The 21,249-nt window shown below is 44.6% G+C and overlaps 1 protein-coding gene across 1 annotated transcript in view; it reads left to right on the top strand.

Annotated features, from left to right (window-relative positions):
• The first annotated feature begins 235 nt into the window (after positions 1-235).
• Positions 236-21,249, top strand: part of GABRG3 (gamma-aminobutyric acid type A receptor subunit gamma3) — a 335,489-nt gene continuing 314,475 nt past the window's right edge. Inside the window, exons 1-2 of the mRNA XM_090263575.1 lie at positions 236-288; positions 6,250-6,398. Of these exons, the coding sequence (XP_090119701.1) occupies positions 236-288; positions 6,250-6,398 (202 nt within the window). The remainder of the gene's footprint in view (positions 289-6,249; positions 6,399-21,249) is intronic.

Here is a 21,249-nt window from a genome sequence, read left to right as displayed (position 1 = left end):
GGCTCGCCGCGGCGGCCGGGTATCCCGAGTGCGCCCCGCGGAGCCGCGCGCAGACCCGCCGGCCGTCGGGGGCGCGGCTGGCCGCCCGAGCCCACACCTGTCCCGCCCCAGCGGCTTGGTGCGGGTGTCGCGCCGCAGTCCGCGGCATCAGAGGCGGCGAGGGCAAGGCCAGCATTCCGGAGGAAGCGGCGCCCGCCCGAGGCCTCGGACCTCGCGCCCCGAGCTCCACGGCACCATGGCCCCGAAGCTGCTGTTCCTCCTCTGCCTGTTCTCCGGCTTGCACGCGCGGTAAGTGGCGCGCGGGCTCCGCATCCACGGAGGCTCCGAGCCAGGCTGGAGGGCGGCGGGGGGCGCTGTCCTGGCCAGGAGTCCCCGCGCGCCCGCCGTCGGCTGGGCTGCGGCATAGCCAGCGGGACGGGGCCGGGAATGAGGGAAAATCGGCCCGCGCCTCACCTGTCCCATCTCCCCTGGATAAGACCATCTGCCCCTCCGGGCTGGGTGGCCGGCTGCAGCCTTCTCAGCAGCCGGGGATGTGGGAACTGACTCTGAGATCCATGGGATCTGCTCCTGAAGCTTTTATGATCTGGTGCTTTAAAGGGTCTTGAAAACCAAAATCCTAGGGGACCAGCGGTGTCTCCCTCCTTACCTACTTCCCCTATCCCCACCTCAAGGGCTCCGGGGTCTGCCACACACACACACACCCGCATTCTGGATCATTGCTATTACCCTGAATTCCCCAGGACCCAGGAGGCATGATTTCCTAGCTGCCCAGTTTAGATCCGGCTGGAGGCAGGTAGAGGGTTGGGACCAGGTGGGCTGCTGAGACCCCTGTTGCTCAGAAAGGACTTCCTTCCCCAGGTCCTGCAAACACATGCGTGCACCCATCTGGGGGAGCCCCTTCTCACACACAGGAGCATGCACACAGCTACCCCCCCATAAAGGCAGCATGCTGAAATTGACAATCAGGCTTCTGCCTGGTAAGCTAAGAAATCATCTCACTGTGATAAATACCTTTAACCCTCCTCCCAGGACACTGCACTAACCACGGAGCCTAGAAATGCTCCAGGAAAGGATGAAGATGGCCCGTGAGGATGGAAGGGCCATGGGACCAGAAGGGTTAAACCTGGTAGCTGTAAATATGACTGGAGATTCTAGGTTTGGTGTCTTTAATTCTGTCTCCCAGGCGAGATCGCTGGTCCAAAGACTGCAGACTGCTCTGTGCTTTGGAAATCAGAGCGTCTCCGTATCTCTTTTCCTACCCCCCCCCAAAATCTCAGGGAACCCCATCCTCAAAGCACCCTTGTTTTGACTCTTCTTCATCACCTGCATCTGGGAGCTAGAGAGTGTCCCTATGGCCCATGAGTCCAGCAGGTGTCAGCTGGCAGTGTCAGAGGTCTTGCCTTTTCATTCATATTTGTGAAGTAGGAAAGGACCGGGAACACACATGAACGGATCCTCGAAGATGGGAAGGGACCCCCAACTCTCCCTTCCCCCTTCCATGCGGGTGTTTGCCCCTGAGGAAGAGAGCCCAGGCCCTTGGAGCACCTCTCTTCGCTGAAAGTTGAGACGGTGAAAGGCAGACAGGGTGCCAGGGACAGAAATCTCCCCTGGTGGCTCACAAGCAGCTCTCGCCACCAGGCAGGATACGCCACGAACCTTCCCGCTGAAGTTTCTTCCCGTTTAAGGAGAGAGCGGGGAGGAAAATGCACCTTCCAAGGCTGATCCTGTCTGCATGTGTTTGTACTTGAGAGACAGAACCCAGCAGACAACACCGGGCGTGACACAGAGGTCCCAGTTAAGTGACCTAGGTCTGAAGTCATGCGTGCACGCCCTTGCTATGGCCACCCGCTGGATGAAGTGACCTGCTGTTCAGGGTTAGATAACTGTTTGGAGCCGTGGAGGCTTAATATGCTACAAGGAAAACTGTCTGCCGTCAAGTGGAGACAGAGTCACAGAGAGAGAGCAGGCTGACAGCTCTGTGAGGGGTGGGGGGTGGGGGGATTGAGCAAAAAAGAAAAACAAAAGTGAGAAGGAACTCAGAGACGACAGTGTGGTGATCGCAAGGGGGCGGGTGGAGATGCGGGAGGGAACGGTAATGGAAAAAAGACAACTAAAAAAAGAAGAAAGAAAACTGCCTGCTGTCCTTGATGTGTTCGGTAGGAAGATGTGTGCTGAACTCGAAGCAGTCCGGTTCCTAGGCATTCTCAGACGCACACAAGTGACATCTGTCTCCATCAAGGCAGAGGTCATGACCTCAGGACAGTCGCTGCCTGGGTGGTTGCTGGCCTTCGTAATAGAGGTTGCGTAGCATTTGGAAAACATCCAAATTTTAAACTGATTCTTGGTTATGTGTCTCGCCTGTGGAAGTGTCTTTGTTCTCTGAATGGGTCTTACAGATGTGGGAAATAATTGGATGTCCAGTGTCACCTTTTGAAGCTGTTACTAATGCTCAGAGGACTCTCATTTGCACCTGGATGCCTCCCTGGTGTTGATGAGCCCTGGGAAAGGTTGTGACGGGCTGTTGTGCCCCGTGCGGATGGCCTGGAAGCTCTCTGGAGGGACAGGCGCTCTCCTCTGATGTCTATGCATGAGTTATTGTCCCCTGAAATGCACCAAGTCCCACTGGGGCCTTGGAGATATGAGGAGGATGCTCAGCGGCTTCCCAAGCCTTAGAAGCTCCTGGTGGTATTTAGAAACACTCCAGACTTCATCCTTGTCCTTGCTGTTGAAGAGAAGGTGCAAGAATGGAAATCCCATCTGAGGTTGGACAGCATCTTGACAAGGATGGTGCATAACCAATTTGTTTTCCAGAAAAAGCTAATTGCAGCCATGGCGTTGAGGAGCCAACAATCCTAATAACAGAACGCTCGTAAAGATTACAGATCACCCACTTAGCATTTGGAGAAACAGGGTGTTTTTGTTTTATTCCCACTCTCGCGGGTCCCCTGAGATGGCATGTGGTTTCCATCAAGGCTGTGGTTTTCCTGTGGGGCTGGCGTCCTGGCATTAGCCCTGGGAAGCTTCTGTTCCCTTCCAAGTTCTGCAGCAAAGTCTCTGATGTGGGATGAGAGTTGGAGGTGCAGAGTGTCAGCCACCCAGGGGCCACGGGCACGTCTGTCCCCTGTCCAGCCCAGCCCAGAGCCTCCAGGGAGAGAAGGCAGCTTCTTTTCCTTTCTGCCTCCCCCGCTCTCACCTGCTCTGGCCTCTAAGGGAGCGGCTTACGCAATTTCAGGGAAGCCCTCATCACCACTAGAGGGAGAATTAGACTTATTTTAATACCTGCCACTGAAGTAGCTCAAAGTATTGCTCAGAAGCCAAGGCTGTGGATACAGAATACTGATAAGAGTTGGTCAGTGAGCTGGATCTGTATCCTCAGAGCCACTGGGGCAGTAACCGCACTCAGAGCAAGGTCTGAGCTGTCTTTGTGGGGGACGGGGAGGAAGGGAGGAGGTGTGGGGGGGGGGCAGAGGAGGGAAGAAGGAACCGGTGGAAGGGGAAGAGGAAAGTTCTGTGGCTCAGCTGGACCGGGTGTATGATTTAGCCGAGGTCAACTGCCTCTCTGTTCATCTTCCAGCACCTTTGCTCTGGAAGAAATTAGCAGCCAGTCTCGTCCTACAGAATCTGTTTTGACGACTGTGTTTCTTTTGATCAAAAATTAATATTCCTGGCACGATTCCTGATAAGAGAAAAGATTTTACAGTGACATTTAAAAAACCCACAGTGTTATTGGTAAAAGTTCAGTTTTACAAATAATGAAACGTAACGTATCGCTTCCTGACTACGTGGCCCAAATTTTATACGTTCCTATGGATGGCGAATGTTCAGTGTGAGTAAAAATCCATGGTGACTTATAGTTTGGATCGATGATTTATTTCATCCTTCTTGACCACAGGTATCTAGGAAATAAAATTACAGTGTTAGATCCGCCTAGGAAAAATCTGAACTCAGTTCTTATGAGATATATGGTGTATGCTCGTTACTAAATCTCACATATGTGTGTGTCACCTGGGTCCAAGTGACCCTGTAATGTATGTTAAGTCTTCTTAACACTCATGAAAATATTCATGTATATAATACACGACACATATCTGATTATATATGGTTTAAAATATTATATATGATATAAATGTACAGGCACATTTATGATTCTGAAAACTTCAAGTAGAGGTAATGAACCTTTAAAAGTTTATTTTTTTCATTCATTTCTTGTTCATTATCAATAATTCAGAAAATTCCACAAATTAACTTAAGAAACTTATATCCCAGCCCTGTCCAGGTAGCTCAGTTGGAGTGTCATCCCCATATGCTAACGTTACAGGTTCAATCCCCAGTCAGGGCACATAAAGAAGCAGCCCGTGAATGCATCAATAAGTGGAACAAGAGGTCAATGTTTTTCTCTCTCTGGTCGGTGGCAGTTGACCTGAAAATGCTGCTTTCCAGCAGGAGACCCCTCCCTTTTCAAGTTGGAATGGCTGCGTTGTTGAGATGGCTTCCCTCGCTCAGAAAACTACTTGTACCCTTGATGCCTAGGTGACAATGAAAGGACCGATGGCGGTTCCAGAGAGTCGGTTCTGGATGGACTTTATCAAGACGCTGGATCTACCAGTGTCAGACAAAGAAGAAGAAGGGGGGGTGAGCGAGGAGCAGAGAGGGAAGGGGAAGATGGAGAGGGGGAGGAAGGGGAGGGGAAGAGAAGGGGGAGGGGAAGGTGAAGAACGACCACCACCAGGGAAAATTACTTGTGGGGGCTGTGCAAAATTAAGTTTTCAAGGAATTAAAAGAATCAAAGTTGCAATATATTAATGTAGCCTACAAGTGAGAAATCTAGCTTTTGTAAAACTCACGTTAGCATAATCAGTACACCTACAGGGAAATGGGAAGCAAACAAAACAGAAAGACAAGTGTTTGGTGCTCATGGAATCAGGGGAGCGCAAGTGAGTTGTTTTTTTTTTTTTACTGTGTGGTTGCCTCTCACTCGTGCCCCTAACTGGGGACCTGACATGCAACCGAGTCATGTGCCCTGACTGGGGATCGAACCAGCGACACTTGGCTCGCAGGCCGATGCTCAATCCACTGAGCCACGCAGCCAGGGCTGCAAGTGAGTTTTATAATCAAATATTTAATGGCATGCTTCCCAGAGCGCCACATATCCATGTATATAGTGAGGACAGCCTTGATGATAAGACCCATAAGGTAAAAGTTCAACGGCCAAGGCTCCCTATTTCAAAATAGAAATTGTATATTTAATAATATTAGCAAAGAAAGGTGCTTTCACTGAAATAAGAAAAAAAGGAAGAAAAGTAGCTGTCACTGAGGCCTATCCATTCGAGTCCCTGAGAGGAGGCAGCAGTCAGGCTCAGCCTCACACAAAACAAGCTCAGAGGTGCTCCCACATCCATTTGGACCCATGCATTAAGGGGCCAAAAGGATGAAGATGTATTAGAAAGATTTTGATTTTAAAAAATTATTGATTTTTAAAGAGAAAGAAGAAAGAAAGAGGAAGTGGGGGGGGAGAGAGAGAGCAATTTATTGATCCACTTATTTACGCATTTATTGGTTGACTCTTGTATGTGCTCTTACCGGGGATCGAACCCACAACCTTGGCATACTGAGATGATGCTCTAACCCACTTAGCTTCCTGGCCAAGGTGACAGATTTTAGTTTTCAGTTTATGTTGTCAAAGGCCTGTGAATTGCCAGAAGGTTCACCACCAACATCTCTGTTCCTTCCATCCCACCTCATTAAAGTCCCCATGCTTAGTTAGACCAAAGATTCCAGAGTTGGACTCAATAATTTTCAGTATGTACAATCTGTAAATGCTACTTCCACCTTCAACCAACATGAGGTCTTCTTGGTGGGAGGGTGGGGCTGGGGATGAAGGTGGCTGATAAAGTCACCATCTGACAAACATCTGAAGGGTTTGTGCCTTGACCTTCAGAGGTTCTCAAGGTGGAATCAAGGAAGGCCGATTGCCTGCTCGCATTGATTTAACGAACAGTGTCTACAATTTCTCTTGGACATAGAAATACTTTTGTAATATTTAATGAAAACATGATGCCATTAATTCTTCTTCCTAATGAATCTTTCTAATCTGTGTCTCATTTTATCTTCTTAATTTGAGAGAGAATCCAAGGGGTGGGACCGGGGTCCTGGGGACTTTCCACCTATGTCAAGGGGGGCTTGGACGGGCCACATGTAAGATGCTTTCTGGTCTGTTGGTGGAACTTACACTTTGTGTCCTAATTACAGGTCCAGAGAGGTGGAGGAAGATGAATATGAAGATTCATCATCAAACCAAAAGTGGGTCTTGGCTCCAAAGTCCCAAGACACCGATGTGACTCTTATTCTCAACAAGTTGCTGAGAGAATATGATAAAAAGCTGAGGCCGGACATTGGAAGTGAGTGTCAATGTTTGTCATTCCAATAGAACATGTACGGCGATGATGAATTCTTGAAGTTTTTGGTTTTCAATAATTATAAATTCACAGGAAGTGACAAAGATAGTGAGTTGCACAATTCATGACTATAGTGTGGAATCAAAATCTGGAAGTTAACGTCGGTCCAGTGCGTGTGTCTGGTTCTGTGTCATCACATGCAGATTTGGGGAAGGACCTCTGCTGTCACAGAACAGAGCTGCTTCATCACCCTAAAAGTCCCCTCCCACATCCCTTTGAAATCACTGCCCTCCAAAGTCCCCGAGTCCTGTCAGCCACTAGTGTGTTCTCCGTTTCTGTATTAGTGTCCTTGTGAGAATGTCACATGCATGCAGTCCCTCAGGATGTGACATTAGAGATGGGCTTTTCTTTTCCGTTCAGGTGGCTGTGTGGATCATGATTTGTTTTTGCTTCCTGCTGGGTAATCTTCCAGGGTGTGGATCAAGCACAGTTTGTGTATTTGTTCCTCAGTGGAGGCACATTTAGGTTGTTTCCACGTGCCTACTATTACAAATAAAATGGCTATGTGCATTTGCATATAGATTTTTATGTGGACATTTGATTTTATTCTCTGGGACAAATGCCCAGGAGCAGGATTCCGAGGTTGTATGATGCATGCCTATTTAGTTTTTTCAGGAAATACTCTCAAACTCTTTTCCAAAGTGGCTGCTCCATTTTCTCTTGTCACCAACAATGTATGAGAAATCCAGTTTCAATGTGTCTTCATCAGCAATGGCATTGCTGTTATTTTAATTTTAGATGCTCTATTAACTATGTATCTGATAGGCTGATATCCCATTGTGGTCTTATTTACATTTTCCTAATGGTTACTGATAGTGAAATTTTTTTATGGGCTTATTTGCCACCAGTAGATCCTTTTTATTGGTGTGTCTCTTCATATTATTTGCCCTTAAAACTTGTGTTATTTTGTTTTATTATTTGTTGTATATTAAGATTTCTTCATATATTCTAGGTATGATTCCTTTGCCAGAAGTAGTTTGCAGATTCTCTCAGTCTGTAACTTGTCTGTTCATCCTTTTTTTTATTGATTGATTAATTGATTTTTGAGAGAGAGAAAAAAACATCAATTTGTTGCCCCATTTATTGATGCATTCATTGGTTGATTCTTGTATGTGCCCTGACCGGGGAATTGAACCTGCGACCTTGGCATATCGAGACAATAGTCTAACCACCTGAGCTACTTGGCCAGGGACCTGTTCATCCTCTTAACCGGCTCTTTCACAGAGGAAAAGTTTTTAATATTGGGGAAGTTCAAATTACTGATTTTTTTTTTCTATTATGAAACACGCTTTTGGAGTAATGTCTGAGTACTCTTCTTGAAACCCTAGTTTCTTAAGATTTTCTGCTTTATTTCCTTCTAAACACTTCATAATTTTTTGACAGTAATTTTATCTTATTTTTATTTTTCTAAATTCCCATCCCCCCACCCCTCCCCTTTGGCAATTATCAGCTTGTTTGTTGTATTTGGGTCTGCTTCTGTTTTGTTTCTTCATTTATTTTATTTTTTAGAGTCCACATATAAGTGAGATCATATGGTATTTGTCTCCTTCTGTCTTATTTCACTTAGCATTTTATGCTGTAGGTCCATCCATGTTGTCATAAATGGGAATATTTCATTCTTTTTTTACTGCTAAATTATATATATATGTGTATATGTATATATATATGTACATATGTATATGTATTTCTGCTTTATCCATTCATCAATTGATGGACATGTAGGTTGCTCCCCCATCTTGGCTATTACCAGCAACGACACAATGAACGTAAGGGTGCATATATTTTTTTGAATTAGTGTTTTTGTTTTCTTCAGATTACAAGTAGGATTTCTGGATTGTATGGCAGCTTTATTTTTAATTTTTTGAGGAAACTCCATACAATCCCACCCACAGTGCAGGAGGGTTCCCTTTTCTCCACATCCTCGCCAGCACTTGTTTGTTGATTTATTGATAATGGCCGTTCTGACAAGGTGTGGGTTTTGATTTGCATTTCCTCCATGATTAGTGATGTTGAGCATCTTTTCATATGTCTCCTGGCCATCTGTGTGTCCTTTTTGGAGAAATGTCTATTCAGGACCTCTGCCCAGTTTTTAATTGGATCGTTTGTTTGTTTGTTTGATTGTTTTTGGTGTTAAGTTGATGTGTGAGTTCTTTATATATTTTTCATATTAACCTTTTATCAGAGGAATCGTTTGCAAATATCTTTTCCTATTTAGTTGGTTGTCATTTTGTTGAAGTTTCCCTTTGCTGTGCAAAAACTTTTTATTTTGATGTAGTCCCATTTGTTTATTATTATTATTATTATTTTTTTTGCTTAAGGAGATGTATCCAAAAAGATATTGTGAAGAGCAATATCATAGAGTTTACTGTATATTTTTTCTTCTTGGAGTTTTATGGTTTCAGGTCCAACATTTAAGCCTTAATCCACTTTGAATTTATTTTTTGTAGATGGAGTAAGAAAATAGTTCAATTTTATTTTATTTTTTGCATGTATCTGTCCAGTTTTGCCAATACTACTTATTGAAAAGACTGTTTTTACCCTACTGTATGACTTTGCCTCTTTTGTCATAGATTAATTGACCATATTACAAGGATTTATTTCTGGGTTCTCTATTCTGTTGCTTTGATTTAGATATCTATTTTTTGTGCTACTATTATAATGTTTTCATTATGTGTAACTTTGCAGTATAACTTGATATCAGGAATGTGATACCTCCCACTTTGTTCTTTTTCAAGGTTTCTTTTGCTGTTTGGGGTCTTTTTTGTTTCATATAAATTTAGGGTTAGTTCTAATTCTGAGAAAATGCCATTGGTAGTTGAGTAGGGAGTGCATCGAATCTGTATATTACTTTAGGATGTAAGGACATTTTAACACTATTAATCTTTCCAATACATGAGCAAGGTAGATCCTTTTATTTATATTTTGTTCAATTTCTTTCTTCAGTGTATTATAAATTTCACGGTACAGGTCTCTCACTCCTTTGGTTAAATTTATTTATATGTGTTTTACATTTTTTGATGCAATTATAAATGGGATTGTTTTCTTAATTTCTTCTTCTGATCATTTGTTATTGTTGTATGGTAACTCAACAGATTTCTGTATATAGATTCTGTACAACTTTATTGAAGTCATTTATTAATTCTAATAGTTTTTTTGGTGGAGTCTTTAGGGTTTTCTATAGATAGTAGCATGCCATCTGCAAATAATGAGAGTTTTACTTCTTCCTCTCCAGTCTGGATGTCTTTTTTTTTTTTTTCTTGTTTGATTGCTGTGGCTAGGACCTCCAGTACTATGTTAAATAGAAGTGTCAATAATGGGCATCCTTATCTTTTTCTGATCTTAGAGAAAAGGCTTTCAGTTTTTGTCATTGAGTATATTAGCCGTGGGTTTGTCATATATGGCCATTATTATATTGAGATATGTACTTTTTATACCCACTTTGTTGAATATATTATTGTCTTGTATATTATATATATATTTGTTTATATATATTTGTATGTTAATATATAATTGTTTTATATAATTTACCATAAAAAGATATTAAGTTTTGTCAAATGCTTTTTCTGCATTTATTGAAATGATTATACAATTCTTATCCTTTGTTTATGAGGTGTGTCAAGTTAATTGATTTGTATGTATTGAACTAACCTTAAATCCCTGGGAATACTTCCACTTGGTCATGCTGTATAATCCTTTTAATGTAGTGAGTCCAGTTTTCTGTTATTTTGTTGAGGATTTTTGCATATATGTTCATCAAGAGCATTAGCCTGTAATTTTTTTTGTTTGTAATGTTTTTATATGGTTTTGGTATCAGGGTAATGCTGGTTTCATAAAATAAGTTTGGAAGCATTCCCTCCTCTTCAAATTTTTAAAATAGTTTAAGAATAGGTATTCATTCTTGTCTTATTCATTTATTTTTATTTTTAATTTGTGGATTTGAGAGAGACAGAGGGACAGAAAGAAACAATGATTTGTTGTTCCACTCATTCATGCATTCATTGGTTGCTTCTTGTATGTGCCCTGACTGGAGATTGAACCCACAACCTTGGTGTATTGGGATGATGCTCTCACCAACTGAGCTACCTGGCCAAGGCTATTAATTCTTCTTTGAAGGTTTGATAGAATTCACCTGCGATTCCATCTGGTACTGAAATTTTATTTGATGAGTTTGGCTAAAGATATGTCATTTTACTTACCTTTTCAAAGTATCAGCTCTTAGTTTTATTGATCTTCTCTATAGTATTTTTTAAAATCTGTAATTTTGTTTCCACTCTGATCTTTGTAATTTCCATTCTCCTGCTCACTTTGCATTTTGTTTGTTCTTCTTTTTCTAGTTTGTTTAGGTGTAGAGTTATATTGTTTATTTGGGATTTTTCTTGTTATATGAGGTATCCCTGTGTAGCTATAAACGTCCCTCTTAGAACATAAATTTATTGTGGTTTGTTTTGTGGCCTAACTTGTGGTCTAGCATAGAAAACATTCCATGTACACTTGAAAAAAAAGTGTATTCTGCAGTTTGGGGATGAAGTGTTTTATAAATATCTATTAAGTCAATCTCATCTAATGTGGCATTTAATCCATTTTCTTTATTAGTTTTCTGTCTGGATGATATATCCTTGATGTGAGTAGGGTATAAAATACCCTTCTAATATTGTGTTTAGATTTTCCCCTTTATGTCCATTGATAATTGTTTCATATATTTAGTTGCTCCTATGTTGTGTGAATAGATTATTTACAATTGTTATGTCCTCTTCTTGGATTGATCACTTTATAACTATGTCCTTCTTTGTCTTTTTTTTACCTTTTTTTTATTTTACAATCTATTTAGTCTGATATGAATATCGCTACCCCAGCTTTCTTTTCATTTCTACTTGCATGGGATATCACTTCCCATCTCTTCTCTCTCAGTCTGTGTGGATCTTTCTACTTGAAGTGTGTCTCTTGAAAGCAGTATCTAGTTGGCTCATGTTTTTTAATCCATTCAGACACCATATGTACTTTCGTTGGAGCATTTAATCCATTTAAATTATTGGTAAGTGTGTGTTAATTTCTATTTTATTGGTTGTTTTTATAATTATCCTCTGTTCCTTTCTTTTTATCCTGATTTTTCCTTATAATTTGCTGTTTTTGTTTAGTTTGTTTTACTTTGTTGTTTGTGCATCTTTTGTAGGTTTTCGTTTGTGGTTACCATGAGGTTGATGTATCTCGTTCTTTATTTATAGCAGTCTATTTTAAGATCATAGTCATTTGAGTTAGAATACATTGTATAAGGACATTTTTTTACTCCTTCTCTATGCTTTATACCACTGATGTCATAATTTAGATATTTTTGTGTTGTATATTTCCTACCTACTTATTTTAGTTTGAGTGGAGTTCGATACTTTTTTCTTTTAACCTTCACTGTAGCTTTTTAAATGTCTGGTTTTCTGTATTTATTGAACATTGGGCTTTACCTATCATGTTTTTCCTTTTCTCTTATTTTCTTATTTCTGGTTATAGCCTTTCCTTTTTGACTTAAAGAAGACCCTTTAACATTTCTTGTAAAGCTAGTTCACTGGTGATTAAATCCTTTCATTTTTGCTTGCCTGGGAAACTCTTGATCTCTCCTTCAATTCTGAAAGATAATTTTGATGGGTAAGGCATTTTACATGGCAGAGTTCTTTCAGCTCTTTAAAAACGTCCTGCCACTCCCTTCTAGCTTATAAAGTCCCTGATGAGAGATCAGCTGATGGCCTTATAGGTTTCCTCTGTGTATAACTCATTTTCCTCTTGCTTCCTCCACAATTGTGTCTTTATCTTTGACTTTTGCCATTTTAACTACAGCACATTTTGGTGTTGATGTCTCTGAGTTCAACTTGTTTGGAACTCTCTGTGGTTCCTGGAGCTACACGTCTGTTTCCTTTCCCACGTTGGGAAAGTTTTCATTATTTCCTTAAATAAAGTTTCTGTTCCTTTCTCTCTCTCTCCTTCTGGGACCCTTATAATGTGAATACTTGAGTGTTTGATGTTATCCCAGAGGTCCTTTAAATTATCCTCATTTTTTAAAAAATTATTTTTCTTTCTGCTGTTCTGATTGGTTGATTTCCACTAGTCAGTTTTATGTAGGTGGTTAATCCACAGTTCTCTGTTGGCTGATCTACCCTTGATTCCTTCTTATGTTTTCCATTTCATTTATTGTATTCTTCAAGTCTGCTTTGTTCTTTCCTACACTTTCTCTTTGTTGACCTTCTTAAGTTCCTCTGTTCCACTCACAAGTTTGGTGAGCATCTTTATGACTATTTGAATTCTTCATCAGGCATATTACTTATTTACCTTTCCTTATTTATTTATTTTTGAGGGGGGCAGGTTTTTTTCTTGTTCCTTTAAGAGATATTCTTCTATATTTCATGTTCTATGTATGTTTACCCTGGCTGGTTTGGCTCAGTGGATTGAGCGTCGGCCTGCGAGCTAAGTGTCGCTGGTTCGATCCTCCAGTCAGGGCACATCAGAGAAGGAAAACTCTGACTCCAAAAAACCTCCGCTGCCTTGCGGCATACCTCTTCAGGGGAAAGGCTAAGGGAGTAAACCCCGACAGAAAATCCGGAGCCGGAGTCCCTAAGGCGGTTTGACGTTGTAGTCAACACAGGCAACTCCTGCGGCGCACCTGAAGCCAAGCTGTATTGACTCCGTCTTACCCTTGGACCCTTCAGCTGCGAAGAGAGGGGGGGTCAGCTGCATGGGCAACAGCAGACCCTCCATATCACCCCGCCCAGGCTCTGTAGCTTCAGCTTCACTGGAGAGGACACTCCAGCATCATCGCAAGATGTCGATTCAACATGGGAGGAGACAGATACCGTGTCACTCCCGAGTCGGACTGCACAGCCATTCTCGGCGGTGCAGATAGACTCTTAAGAAGCTACACCATCGTCTCTCGAGACGGACGGCTGCCGACGACGATGTATGTTTATAAGAATTGACAAAATAGCTGTCTTTTCCAGTCTTGGAAACGTGGCCTTCCATAGAAGCAGACTCTGTGCAGGCTGTGTGTGCAGGGTGGTTTTGGCAGGCTAGTTTTAGCAGGCCAGTAGGAGCTGAATAGGTGCCTAAGGCATCAGCTACCCGTCCTGAGCAGCTCCGGGTGGGGAGGCCAGGTGCCTCTCCTAAGTCCTTGTTGATCCTGCTTTCTCCCTTTGTTGGGGCCGAAATGTACGCAGCGGTGTGTGAGGGAACTCCCTGCGTTGACCCTGCAGGCAGGCCAGGGCCCCAAATAGAGCTCCCATTGCCCGATCAAGGTGTTGGGGACGTGAACCACTTCCTCTGGTCCTGGGGAATTCCTGCAGTCCCCGCGAGCTGTCGTCTGTTGCAGAGAAACTGGTGCCGCGCAGCAGAAGCCACCTCCGCGCCGGCTCCACGTGCTGATGGCCACGGGAAGCCCCAGAGCTGCGCATGCGCACGTGTCACGCGCCCCCGCGCACTGCCTGCCGGGAGGAGCCGCTCCGGGCCGGAGGCGGGCGGCTGTGGTGACGCGCCATTGTTCCGTTCGCACCCATTGTTCGAGGCCACGCACCCGCGCAGTGCCGCTGGGAACCCGCCGCGGGGACCTCGCAGGTAGGCCAGAGCCCCCACAGCGGCGGTGGCGGCGGCGGCGGGGCCGTGAACCACGGCGCTCAGCCTGAACCGTGAACCGCGGCGCGCAGCGGCCCCTCAGGGCAGCCCGTTCCTCGCTCGGAGCGCGTCCTGGCTTCTCTGTTCAGTCATCTTTTCTTTCTTCTTTTCTTTTCGTTTTGTTTCCTTCCTTCCTTCCCCCTCCCCACACTTTTTTTTTTTTTCCTGTCAGAAGACTCACCCCTTGTTCTTCCGGCAAGCGTAGCCCGACTGGCCCTAAGCTGCGCCGCGGCAAAGCCTGTCCCGTCGCGGGCGCCGCTGGGGACGCGTGGGCCCCGGGGGCGGGGGGCGGTCTGGCGGGGCCCCCGTGCGGCCAGGTCGCGGCGCTGTGTACAGGAAACGCAGGCAGGCCCGCCCCAAACAGGGCCCACACCCCCCCGACGCCTGGAAGGGGCCCCTGGGGCCTCGTCCCTGCCAGCGGAGACCGGAAGTCGTGACCGTCCAATCGTTTTCCATGGCGCGCATCAGGCTCGCGGCGTTTCCGGAGGCCGCGGCAGGCGTGCGCCAGGGGAGGAACGCTTCCGGGGCGGGAGGCGGGCCCGAGCCCCCACGCGCTGGCCCGCGGACACCGCGGTCGGGTGGCAGAGCAGCGCCGGGGCTTCTGACGGAAGCAGGGCTCAAACAACCAGGACGCGTGAAACCGTAAAGCAGGACGCGCCTCGGTGGTTTCATGACGTGCAAGGCCCCCTGTGCGCGTGACGGCGACCCTCGGGGCTGCGGCGTGACCGCGTGGAAGCCCAGAGGCCCCCGGGGCGTCTTAGCGTTGCTCTCCGGCCTCATTTAAATGGAAGAGCGCGCCTGAGGACAGCGCAGCCACTGACCGGTGTTCCATCAAACTGCCCGAGAACATCTCTCCGGGTAAAGCGCACACCATTGGCCCCGGCTGGGGGCGCAGTGGGCTGGAAGTCGTCCACAAAGCAAGGGCTGCCGCTTCGATCCTGGGGCACGGCCCGTGCCTCGGTTGCGCAGTTGTACCCGTCGGTCTCCAGTCCCCAGTCGGGCGCGTACTGTTGATGTTCCTCTCTCACATGGATCTCTCTCTCTAAAATCAATGAACATGGTCTTCGGTGAGGATTAAAAAAAAAAAAAGATAGTAAATTAGATAGATCCCATTTCCTACATGGCTTAGAAAGGTTTTGCTTTAAAGCAGAGTCTCCTATAAAAATGTAAGTTCCTTTTCTCACTGCTTTTTTCCCCACATGTAGCCTATTTGTTATAACCATGCTTCTCACTGAGGAACGGGATGTATATTTGCATCACATCGTGCTGTGTATGGGTTTCTCATTAGTTTGTTGTAATTAGCAGTTTATTTGTTTACCTCCCTTATCACTTCCTCCTTCCTTCAGTCAGTCAACCAATATTTGCTGAGCGATTACTCTGCTCCACCCTGCCCTGAGCCATGCACCGGTGGGGAGTCACACGATGCTGTCCACGCTTGTGTTCTTCTAATGGGGGGAGAAGAAAAAGGGGGTCTTCAAAGAGTATCTCTTTCTCCTAGTCCCAGCCCCATAAAATGACATAGAGAGCTATCTTCCATTTCCTGATATTTTTAAAAAACATTTTATTTTTTAGAGAGAGAGAAAGGGAAGGAGAAAGAGAAGGAGAGAAACATCAGTGTGTGGTTACCTCTCTCAGACCCTGAACTGAGCACCTGGCCCGCAGCACAGGCACGTGCCCTGACTGGGAATCGAAGTGGTGATCCTTTGGTTCGCAGGCCGGCACTCAATCCACTGAGCCACACCCGCTAGGGCTCATTTCCTGATATTTTGCACCTTGTATGTTATACCCTTCCGGGACACTAAGCCTGCTGTTTTCCTGTCTGGATCCTTGTCATTCAAACTTGTGATGCCCTTAGTCACTTCTTCCCGCTCCTGCCCTGGACTCATCCCCACCTTTCTTCAAGCCTCAGTTCATCTCCTATGAGTAACCTTCTCCAATGACCCGCGCCTCCCTCTCCTCCCTGCTAGGGCGGATCAAGTGTCTCTCCCCTGAGATTCTTCTAGCATCAGCTTTTCACCTCTAAAAGTGGGTGATGCCTGTTGAAGGACTGTCTTGATGATGTGGTGTAGTGCAACCATGAATCAGTTTCTGCACCATTTCCGTGTATTTCCCACAGTCCTGCAGCTGAGAACTGACCCCACCCTCTCAGGGCGCCATCCTCAGTTCCTAACTGTAGGTGCCAAAGTTTGCGTTGGCGTCTCCCAACCTGCTCAGTGCAACTGCATCCACGAAGATCCAATACCAGGAAATAATTGAGATGGCTCATCACTGTCATTGTCAACAATAAATAGAACGAACCGAATAGACTCATTTATGTTGCACAGAAGTAACGCATCCACATGGAATCCTCTAATTAGTTTTCATAATACAAATTGCGATCATTATGTTTTAAAAATACTCCCTACTTTCCCAGCTATTATCTCTCCTCAACGAACTCCTAAATTATGGATGTATCTGTTTTAGTTCTCTGCCTTTAACTATCCATCATTCTAAGTAATACTTCAGCTGTGTCCTTAACTGGTTCAGGGTTATGCAGGGTGTCATTTATCTTGGGAACAGATCTTGTCATATGAGCTTGAAATGGCTGCAGGAGGATAAACCTTTTAATAAGAAAATTGTGAAAAGGAAGGGTAATGACCCAAGTGAATTTCTCTTCCTTCAGGGTTTCCAGAAATTTGAACCACTCTTGAGAACAGATTGTTGAAGATTACAGATTCCCTCCCCATAGCCTGGACAGTCTGTGCCAAGTACATAACGTGCTGGGAAAAATAAAAGGTTATGTATTGGCTGTTACAGGTGACTGGACACTAGAGAACATGTGCCCTGCATGGGCATGACCCACGGGTTCACTTAATTCATGCTGAACATACAAACCCTCTTCTCTTGGCTGTGGTTACTCCGTTCCTTTTGTTCAGGTGTTTGCCTCTCTGGGTTTCTTTTTTTTTTCTTTCAAACTTTTATTTGATACCTCTGTGAATATTATAATGTAAATGCATAATGAGGACAGAGAGAATGAGGAGAAAAGAGTTGGTTATGAGGAAGCAATAAATATTCTCTTTACTAGAGAGACTGGTTATACACGACCCACAACAAGCACCACTTGCCAGTTATAAACCAGCTGTTTCTCTCTAGGTAATAATTTATTTTGGAACTTTGAAGAGATCTATGGAGTAGGGATAAAATGTAGTTATGAGCAGGAGGCTCATGAGTACATTTTTCAAGCCTGCAACAGGACCAAAGTTAGACTTATTTTTATTTATTTATTTGAGAGAGAAATATCAGTTTGCTCTTCCACTTACATATGCATTCATTGGTTGATTCTTGTATGTGCCATGGCCTGGGATCAAACCCACGACCTTTGTGTATCAGAATGATGCTCTAACCTACCAAGCTACCTGGCCAGGGCCCTACCTGGACTTCTTTGCCAGGCTCGTCTAAAGCTTATTTCCCCAGCTTAGTTAAAACTTCTTTTAAAAGTACAATGACGAGCATCTAGTGCCATAGGGAGCTGGTTGCAGGGCAAGGAGGAAGCTGTGTGGCTGCTGCTATGACCACGTCAGACAGCGGGGACCCTGGGGGGCTCCTCTTCTGTGCCCATCTGAGCCAGAGTCCTGGCTTCATCTCTCCAGGTGGCCAGCGCTGGACATGGCAGCTGGGCTCTGACTTGGGAGTCCTGAAGTGACCTTGGCAGTTTCCCCTGTGAAGACCTCCTGCCCGCTCTAGGGTCACATTCCAAATGATGAAGGCAAACGAGAAAGTCACGAAGTTGTGGGAATATGACCCGAAGTAGGAGTTTTGTTACAGATAATATACGTGAAAACAGCTAAGAGAAATAATTTTAAGGCATGTTTATCATGTTGCTCTTTAATATTTCTCAGTGAGAAATGGTGTGCAAAACTGAGTTCCCATAGAACTATAAAATGAATGCATAACGACTGTTGGTGGCAGATATGATGTTTCTGAGAAAGCCAGAGAAAGGCCCACGTTGTTTTTTATTTTATTTTATTTACTTTTAAAGAGTGGGGAAGAAAGGGAGAAAGAGAAGGAGAGAAACATATGAGAGACACATTTATTGGTTGCCTCTCTCACGCCTCCAACTGGGGACTTGGCCCACAACCCAGACATGTGCCCTGACTGGGATTCAAACCAGCGACCTTTCAATTCACAGGCCAGTGCTCAACACTGAGCCATACCAGCCAGGGCAGGCCCACATGTTTCTGAACTGGTTCCTGATGTGTGAACGCGACCACACCTGCCCCAGGGCTCTGGGAGTTCACATTGCATCACTGACCTGGAGGAAATCTCGAAATGTATGAAGGGCTGTAAAAGAATCAAATGCTTTGTGATCACATCATGATTTATAGTACAATACAAATCTCATCTTGATGGTTTCCACATTTTTTAAAGAAAAAACAAGACACACAGATTTTATTTATCTTTAGAGAGAGGGGAGGGAGAAAGAAAGGGAGAGAAACATCCGTGTGAGAGAGAAACATTGATCAGCTGCCTCTCACGCATCCCCCAACTGGGGACCCGGCCTACAACCCAGGCACGTGCCCTGACTAGGAAATGAACCAGCGACCCTCTGGTCTGCAGAACGATGCCCAATCCACTGAGCCACACCAGCCAGGGCACGACAGACAGGTTTTAACCCGAGGGGGTGAAACACAGTTGTGGAAGTGTAGGTGCTTGTAGGTCAGAGGAAGAGGGGACTGGAGGCATGGTGAGGGATATTTTGAGGTCCCGAAAGCAGAGCTTACTGATGGATCCAGGGTTCTTGCCCCAGTGGGGTACTGATTTTCAGATGACACCTCTCACTAACTCAAGTCAAACTGTCCTTTCCTTCCTGAGCGCACATGGCTGACCATGTCCACTGTGCATGTAGCTTAGCCTGGCTAGTCCTCACCTGGAAACCACAGCCTACTGTGCAGACAGCCGAGTTGTAAGGACCGCATATCCAGAAAATAACTCCAATGTATTCACTCCCTTCTCAGAACAGATGGAGGAGGAGAGGAAACAGACATCCTTAATTGCTGTGCTTGAAATAAAAGCTATTACTGCAGACTTCGTTAACCAGCTCTCTCACAAAGTTAATTCAGATGCACAAGGGGGGCGGGGAACACATTTTGTGGGGAAATTACACCTGTCATCTCCTTGAGAGACTAATTAGGGGTCCAAAGGACACTGAATTGAGACCCATTACCTCAGCTCAGTATCGGTTGGTAGGTGACCCATCCCCACAAATCCCTCACCCCAGCCCCAACCCATTTGGGGCAGTGATCCTGTCCCAGACACACCTTAGGTCTGAGGACTTCACGAAGGCACTTGTTACCTCGCCTTACACACAACTCTCACGTAAGATAGAGCTCTGCAGGGCAGGGCTCCGTTAGAGCCCGTGAGTGCAGGTCAGTGCGTTACAAAGACTTCGGGCTCGGCTGTGTCTTTTTGTTTTGTTTTTGTTTATTTTTTGGTAGGGAACTTACAGGTTTCAATGTGAACATACTTTATTTTTTCTTATATGTAATGTAGTAAATAACTCAGATCAGGTGTCCCCAGGTATGAAATTGAATGACTGGACCATATTTGGATATTTAATGCAGGCACGGGGTAACAAACGATCTATCTCTGTCTTACGTTCGTTTATCACTACTGGGGAATCGGAGCAAAGTAGCTTCATGGGGATTAGAGAGCGTTTGAGTAAGGCAAGGTTTGGACGCAAGTAATGGGTTCTTCTATCCATTCCCAGCAAACTCACTGAGACAGAAACAGCCTCCCTGGGCTAAATGGAATCATGATGAGAATGACAGACTGTAACACCTGGCCTGAGGACAGGGGACAGGTAGTGTCAGGTGCCTTTGGTCCGCTGAGTCCCCAGACCCGCACTGTCTCAGCCGCGCTCCCAGTTTGGCTTGAGTAGTGAAACCGCCTCAGTCAGCTCCGCCGGCACAAAGGCTTTGTCTTCTTTTTTGTTCGTTTCACATTGAAAAACCTTTTTTTCTAATTCTTTTTTTAAGGATATTTTATTGATTATGCTTTTACAATTGTCCCACTTTTTCCCCTTTTCTCCCCCTCCACCCAGTACCCCCGTTCCCTCCAGCAATCCATCCCCTCACTTCATGTCCACGGGTTGTGCAGATAAGTTCTTTGGCTTCTCCCTTTCCTATATTATTCTTAACTTCCCCCTGTCTATTGTGTACCTACCAGTTATGCTTCTTGATCCCTGTACCTTTTCTCCCTTTCTCCCTCTTCCCCTCCCAGATGGTCACCCTTCAAATGATCTTCATACTTCTGATTCTGTGACTGCTCTGGTGGTTTGCTTAGTTTTTGTTTTTTAGACTCAGTTGTGAATTTGTTGTCATTTTACTGTTCATAGTTTTGATCTTCTTTTTCTTAATTAAGTCCCTTTGATATTTCATATAATAATGGTTTGGTGATGATGAACTCTTTCAGCTTTACCTTGTCAGGGAAGCACTTCATCTGCCCTTTCATTCTAAATGATAGCCTTGCTAGGTAGAGTAATCTCGGTTGTAAGTCCTTGCTTTTCATCACTTTGAATGCTTCTTGCCAGTCCCTTCTCGCCTGCAAAGTTTCTTTTGAGAAATCAGCTGATAGTCTTATGGGAACTACTTTGTAGGTAACTCTCTTCTTTTCTCATACTGCTTTTAAGATTCTTTATATTTAATGTTTGGCATTTTAATTATGATGTGTCTTGGTGTGGTCACTTTGGGTCTAACTTTGGGGTTTGCTGTGCTTCCTGGAGTTGCATGTCTATTTCCTTCACCAAATTAGGGAAGTTTTCTTTCATTATTTCTTCAAATAATTTTTCAATTTCTTGCTCTTGTCTTCCTTTTGGCATCCCTCTGGTTGGATGTTGGCATGTTTTGTGGTGTCCCAGAGGATCCTTATTTTATTCTCATTTCTTTTTTTGAATTACTTTTTCTTCTTGTTGTTCAAATTGAATGCTTTTTTTCTTCCTTATATTCCAAATTGTTGATTTGAATCCCAGCTTCCTTCCCTTCACTTTTGGTTCCCTGTGAATTTTTTTTTATTTCACTCGGTATAGCCTTCATTTCATCCCTCATGCATTTGCTGTACTCAGTGAGTTCTTTGAGCATCCTGATCACCAGTGTTTTGAACTCTCCATTGATAG

The sequence above is a fragment of the Furipterus horrens genome, unplaced genomic scaffold (assembly GCF_987537825.1).
Source record: "Furipterus horrens unplaced genomic scaffold, mFurHor1.1.pri manual_scaffold_16, whole genome shotgun sequence".
NCBI lineage: Eukaryota > Metazoa > Chordata > Mammalia > Chiroptera > Furipteridae > Furipterus > Furipterus horrens.
The sequence above is the reverse complement of the archived record's forward strand: the minus strand, read 5'-3'. Positions and strand labels throughout refer to the sequence as shown.